General features: G+C 63.8%; 1 protein-coding gene across 1 annotated transcript; it reads left to right on the plus strand.

Annotated features, from left to right (window-relative positions):
- The first annotated feature begins 312 nt into the window (after positions 1-312).
- On the plus strand, positions 313-5,614 carry SLC25A47 (solute carrier family 25 member 47). The gene is made up of 6 exons (XM_046647605.1): positions 313-459; positions 2,463-2,506; positions 2,829-2,900; positions 3,590-3,772; positions 4,388-4,712; positions 4,973-5,614. The coding sequence occupies exons 1-6, from the start codon at positions 432-434 to the stop codon at positions 5,251-5,253; spliced, it is 933 nt and encodes a 310-aa protein (XP_046503561.1). The 5' UTR covers positions 313-431; the 3' UTR covers positions 5,254-5,614.
- Positions 5,615-6,210: the final 596 nt, after the last annotated feature.

Raw genomic sequence — 6,210 nt, forward strand, 5'->3', positions numbered from 1 at the left:
TGGGCTCAGAGGAACGGGGGCATCACAGATGCATCGGCAGATGCCCCCAGGAGATGTCTGGACATGGCCTGGGGCCCGATCCTGAGGGCAATGGGGACAGTGATCCTGCTTCCTGAGAGCCTGACACCTCCTGTGGCCTCTCACACACTTCCCCGAACCTGGGTCCCGGGGGCACTGGGAAACTGTCCTTGGGGAAGGTGGGAGTGAGTCCAGCTGCCCAGTGTGGGCGTGGGCATCGATCTGCTTGCCTCCCAGCATGGCCCCTGCACGTGGCCACTGGTCAGCTACCTCTTGCCTCCTGTCCCCTGCCCCCCACCGCAGGTATTTAAGGTCCAAAAGCAGCTGGGAACTGTTGAGGCCACCCGGGTGGTGGCACCAGACCGTTTCCAGGCAGGCAGACCCCAGGGCCTTCCCCACCAGCCACGCTGTCCATGGATTTTGTTGCTGGAGCCATCGGAGGTAACAGACGGGGACTGCTTCTCCCTGGGACACCAGGAGGAGCTGGGGGGGTACTCTGCCCTGGGCCAGCCTTCCAGCAGCAGTGGGGATTGGGGAGCACCCCAGAAGTAGACGGGATGTGGTGTGGACCACAGGTGCCAGGAGGAGAGAGCAGGTCCCTGGGAGACTGGGACAGGTGACACGGGGCCCAGGAGGAAGCGGGGGGAGCTGAGGGGCACCATTTTGGGGCAGAGGGTGGTCTCTGCCTGGCCATGTGGAGGCTGGGAGTCACTGGCGTGGAGAGGGATGACTGAGCAGTGGGAAGGGACAAGAGGCCCCAGGAGAGGGTGGACAGTGAGGACAGAAAGGCCTGGGTCCTGCAACACAGACCGGAAGGGGTGAGTGGAGGAGGGGAGGCCCAGCTGAGCCGGCCCCACCTCTCTGCTGGCTGTGTGCCCTGCCCAGACATTCCTGGCCTCTCTGGGCCCCCAAACTGTTTTCCCTCCTGGGGAAAGGGCTGGTTGCGAAAGACTGACCCCGAGAGATAAGGGGCCCACTGGAAGCAGGCTGCAGCCGGACTCCGGTCCCTCCCAGGCCATCCATGTGCGGGCTGCAGAGGCTATTTTGGGCGAGGCATCCTCGACCTTGCTCGTCTTGTGAAACAGCCGTGGGCTGCTCGTTCACACTTCTGGGAACAGCGTGGGGTACTCGCCTCGGGAGGGGAGCCAGCGCCGAGCCGGGAAAGACCAGCATCCTGGCCTCACCAGTGGGCTTTCTGAGACCTACTGTGCGCTGGGCCTGAGGCCAGCTGCTTCCCTGGACATTAGGCCCCGAAGGAGGAGGCTCAGAGAAGGGGAGGAATTGCTTATGATCACACAGCCAGAAAGGACACCCGAGTCCTGCTCTTTCCTCTGGTGCACATAGGAAGGCCTGGGCAGAAACGGCCCCTGCTCTGTGCCTGGCCCTGTGTCACACAGACCAGACCTGGGCCTTGTCCTTGAGGAACTCTAGTTCTGGAGGCAGAGGTGGCATGCCATGCGACAGGAGCAAAGCCACGTGACAGGGGCTCTGATCAACATGTTTCCCGGTGGAGGCAGCCCAGATGTAGGGGTCAGGGAGGGCTCCAGAGAGGAGGCCATGCTGTGGCTGGGCTCTGATGGATGAGTAGGAATTCAATGAGGTACATGTGAGGATCAACGAGGATAATTCTACCCCAGTCAGTCAGGCAGTCTTCGTTCATTCATCCATCCATTCATTCACTTTGTTCTTTCATTCATGCATGTTTATTGAGTCCTGGGATGCATAGGAAATAGGACACAGCCACCACATGCCTTATTGTCCTCAGATGGCCCTCCCCTCCCTACCCCCAGGGTATGGCCCCCAGGGATCTGCCTGCTCACTCTCCGCCAAGTGCTGGGGGCTTGGACGTTGAGGCTCTGGTGTCAGCAAAGAAGAAAGGAACAGGATGGTGGCAGGCGGCCCCCTTCACAGGGGGCAGTGGGCCCTGGTGCAGGAAGCCTCGAGTCCCACTCTGTCCCATGCAAACTGGTGACTCCAGGTGGTCTTTCCCGGAGCCTGGGGCGCCCCGGGCTCTCCCTGCCGCTCACCTCTGTGGGGACTGTGACCCCTCCGCCGGCCCCCCACAGCCACTCACAGACAAACCCTTCCAGCTCGAGGCCAGAGGGGACTCTGCCTGGCTTGGAGACAGGGCCCAGCAGGTGTCGGACCCGAAGTTCTCCCAAACATGGTGTCGGGGGGGCGAGGAACGTCGTGGCTTTCTTGGGCTGAGACTCGGAAGGAGAAGTCACTGGCAGCGTGGCAGACCTCATCTACCTCTCTGAGCCTCAGTGTCCTCACCTGCAGGTCGAGGGTCGCTGTCTCCGTTGATGAGACAGGGTGTGGACGAGGAGGGCGCGGTGGGTCTGCCCTCAGCGGAGGCGCAGTCAGCTTCACCCTCCTCCTCCTTCCCTGAGCCCGGCCCAGCCTCTCCCACTGCTCACCGGGTTCCTCTGATTTCCTTCCAGGCGTCTGCGGTGTTGCTGTGGGCTACCCCCTGGACACGGTGAAGGTGCGGCCATGGCCAGGCCCCCCTGCCCACCCCAAGGCCCCACCTGGGCTTAGGCCGCCCTCTGAGTCTCCTGTACCCCATCCATGGCCAGAAGACCTTTCCAGCGTGCTCATCGAACCCAGTCCTCCCCAGGGTCCTCAGGACCGTTGGTCCCTCTTTCTAACCACTGTGCCTCAGGTTTCTCTTAAATGGGGCTCACCGTCCTTGCTGCCCAAGGCCAGCACAGCTGTGACAGTCAGGGCTTCACTCTTCTCCTCCCCCGGACCTGCTGACCTTGCTGAGGCCTGGAGCCACCCCTTCCTGAAGCTCGCTTCTCCCACAGGTCAGGATCCAGACGGAGCCCAGGTACACCGGCATCTGGCACTGTGTCTGGGACACGTATCGCCGAGAGCGGGTAGGCTGGGGCCAAGGTGATGGGCAGGGAGGTGACGGGGCCCCACACCCCAGGCCTGCCCCCCACCAACCAGCAAGGCGATGGTGAGCCCCTCTCTGAGCATCACGTCCATGCTCGCACCTTCCAAACGGGAATAATTGTCCAGCCTCCTGGATTCCTCTCAGGACCAGAGCTGGGGCGTCCGGCACACAGGGGGTGTTGTCAGTGAGCTCTCCCTTCCAGAGAGGTGGCATCTGGGGCCTTTGAAAGGCAGGGGAGGGACCCGTGTGTTGCTCTTCCGTCCGTTGCAGGCTGGGCACCCCTTGAAAGCAGGGCTGGGAGGAGTGCTCAGGTCCCCGGGGTCCAGCCCAGAGACCCATCCAGAGGAGGGACCCGGGGATGTTTCCCAAAGCAAGCTCGGGGCTCGGTGATGGCCAGGGGAGAGCAAAAGAAAAACAGCAACAATGAAGCAGCAGACAGCGGCCTGAGGTCAGGCCTGGCCCTGGGCCTCTTCCGGCCCGCACGACCTCACAGGTTGAGGGTCACGATCCCCATTCCACAGCTGAGGAAACCGAGGCCCTGGGCAGCCAGTGCCTTGCCCGAGGCCCCACGGTGAGGGAGGGCGGAACAGGACGAGACCCTTGGGCAGCCCCTCCTCCGGGAAGGCCTCTGGCCTGACGTGGCCCCCCGTCCGTCCACCTGCCCGCCAGGTGTGGGGCTTCTACAGGGGCCTCTCACTGCCCGTGTGCACGGTGTCCTTGGTCTCATCTCTGTCCTTCGGCACCTACCGCCACTGCCTCTCGCACATCTGCCGGTTCCGGTACGGCAGCGCTGATGCCAAGCCCGCGAAGACCGACATCACGCTCTCAGGATTCGCTTCCGGGCTCGTCCGCGTGAGTGGGGCGGGGTGAGCGGGCCCTGGGACCGCAGGGCCGGGAGAGGCTGAGAGGGCCTGAGAGCTCACTAAGCCCAGCAGGCGGGGAAACCGAGGCTTGGTGAGGGCAGAGACGGGATGGAGGCCAGGGCACTGTGGGAGAGCACTCCACTGACTCTCGTTAGCCGAGGGCCTTTGGGCAGGCTAGGGAGCCTCTCTGAGCCTCTGTCTCTTCATCAGTAAGAGGCTTGGTGAGGATTATGTGAGGTCATGACTGTAGAGCCCCAGCATAGAGTCTGACAGGTATGAGCACTCACGAAATAGCAGCAAAAATTATTAGTGATACTGTCATGTTACAAATTAATGTTACTAAATACAATAATAACATTAGTATGTCATTGCCCTATGAATTATGTTATCAGACTCTTCATAACTGTGTGCTGCTGAAGGGGCCGCTGGCTGTGGCTGGGGTGGCAGAGTGGGCTTTGAACCCGGCTCCATCAGGGCCTGGGCCAGCCTGAAGCTTCGGGGGACTCAGGTTCCCCAATGTCGCCGTGGGCAACATGAGGCCGACGGGAGGCGGGGCCAGGTGTGCAGGCAACGTGCCCCCTGACCCCTGCCTCCTCTGCCCCAGGTGTTCCTGACCTCGCCCACCGAGGTGGCCAAGGTCCGCCTGCAGACGCAGACGCAGCCACAGCCCCAGCAGCGGCGCCTCTCTACCTCGGGGCCCTCGGCTGTGCCCTCTGTGTGTCCTGCGCCCCTTGGAAGGCTGGTGCCTGGCCCCAAGTACCACGGGCCGCTGCACTGCCTGGCCACGGTGGCCCGTGAGGAGGGGCTGCGGGGTCTCTACAGAGGCAGCTCGGCCCTGCTCTTTCGGGATGGCCACTCCTTCGCCACCTACTTCCTCTCCTACGCCCTCCTCTGTGAGTGGCTCACCCCCGCCGGCCACAGCCAGCCAGGTGAGCGGGGCTGGGGCGGCCCAGCGGGGACTGACCCGGGAGAGGAGATGGGGTTGCTGTCATGCCACATGCTGGTACCCTGGCGCCTCCCCAGGCGGGAACCTTGGTGCCCTCCATACCCGGAGCAGGACGTACTGCTCTGTGTGGCCGTGGACAATCACATTGGTGGAGCGAGCCCAGGGTCCCGTGACGGTCTGCCCACTCTCCTCTGGGCCCTGATTCCCCTTCCAATCCAGGCACTCCTGGGTCTCTCTTTGCAGATGTCTTGGGTGTGCTGGTGGCCGGTGGCTGTGCAGGGGTCCTGGCCTGGGCCGTGGCCACCCCCATGGACGTAATCAAGTCCCGCCTGCAGGTGGATGGGCAGGGCCAGCGGCGCTACCGGGGCCTCCTGCACTGCATGGCAGCCAGTGTGCGGGAGGAGGGGCCACGGGTCCTCTTCAAGGGGCTGACGCTCAACTGCTGCCGCGCCTTCCCTGTCAACATGGCGGTCTTTGTCACCTACGAGGCTGTGCTGAGGCTCGCCCGGGGCCTGCTCACGTAGCTGGTCCTGTGCCCCAGGGGCCAGCCCGCCAGCAGCTTCCAGAGGTCGCAGTGGCTGAGGGAGGTGAAGGGGTGTGTCGGGGTCTGGGCCCCACTGGGCCGTCCCCAGGACAGCCGAGCCTGCCGCAGCGAGTCAGCCGAGGCCTGGGCTTGGCCTGCCCAGCTGCAGACCACGAGGAGGTCAGGGGCCATCTGCCATCAGCCCGGGTTGGCCTGAGGGTCACATGGGCCGGGGGGCGTGGGCCTCTTGGGTGAAGACGGCCGTCCCATGGAGCCGTTTGTGCATTTGGTCAGTGGTTCATTCTAGCTTTGTGGCCACCCCTCCCTGCCCCCGTGTCTTCACTGCCCACTTGCGCCTGTACCCCGTCAGCTGTCCGCGCGGCCCCCCTGCCAGCTCTCCACTGCCATCAGTGGGCTCTCACGCACTGTCCCTCGGACGCGGCACAGCTGGCCTCCCCACCAGACGATTCTGAGGTGCAGCTGTGTGGCTCCAGATGGTTCCCTGCACCGGCTGCTCTGAGAGGATACTGCTGGGACAGCCCTGGGGGTTCGGGGCGGGGTCTGGTCACCTACCCTCACTCTGCCTGTAGACCCAGGAGACTCAGCGGAGAGCTGTTGCCAATAAAACGTTTCTGAGGACGGTCAGTGGCGTTGCTCTGTGGTCTGTGGGGTTGGAGATGGTTCTGCCCCTCCGGCTCATCCTCAGAAGCCGAGCCCTCCCAGCCTGTGTGGGCAGCGCTCCCTGTGCGCAGCCGGGCGCAGTGAGGCCCAGCCCAGCGCTCTGGCTGCCTCCACTCCCTCGGCCTTTGGGGCTGCAGGCCTCGCCTGTGCGCTGAGCCCTGTCACAGGGGGCTGTTCCGAGTCCAGCATGATTCCTGCTCCCCTCCCCACCCCCATCCCAAAACCACCCCCTTTCTGAGCGAAACCGGGTTCTAGCCAGGTCCAGCCGGCTGCCCTG

Source organism: Equus quagga, chromosome 20 (assembly GCF_021613505.1).
Source record: "Equus quagga isolate Etosha38 chromosome 20, UCLA_HA_Equagga_1.0, whole genome shotgun sequence".
Taxonomy (NCBI): domain Eukaryota; kingdom Metazoa; phylum Chordata; class Mammalia; order Perissodactyla; family Equidae; genus Equus; species Equus quagga.

What these genes read in the sequence shown, in the direction of transcription:
- SLC25A47 (XM_046647605.1), top strand. Translation starts at nt 432, where the DNA reads ATGGATTTTGTTGCTGGAGCCATCGGAG. An exon ending in TGTTGCTGGAGCCATCGGAG is followed by an intron (nt 460 to 2,462) that starts GTAACAGACGGG and finishes ATTTCCTTCCAG; the next exon opens with GCGTCTGCGGTGTTGCTGTG. An exon ending in ACACGTATCGCCGAGAGCGG is followed by an intron (nt 2,901 to 3,589) that starts GTAGGCTGGGGC and finishes CCTGCCCGCCAG; the next exon opens with GTGTGGGGCTTCTACAGGGG.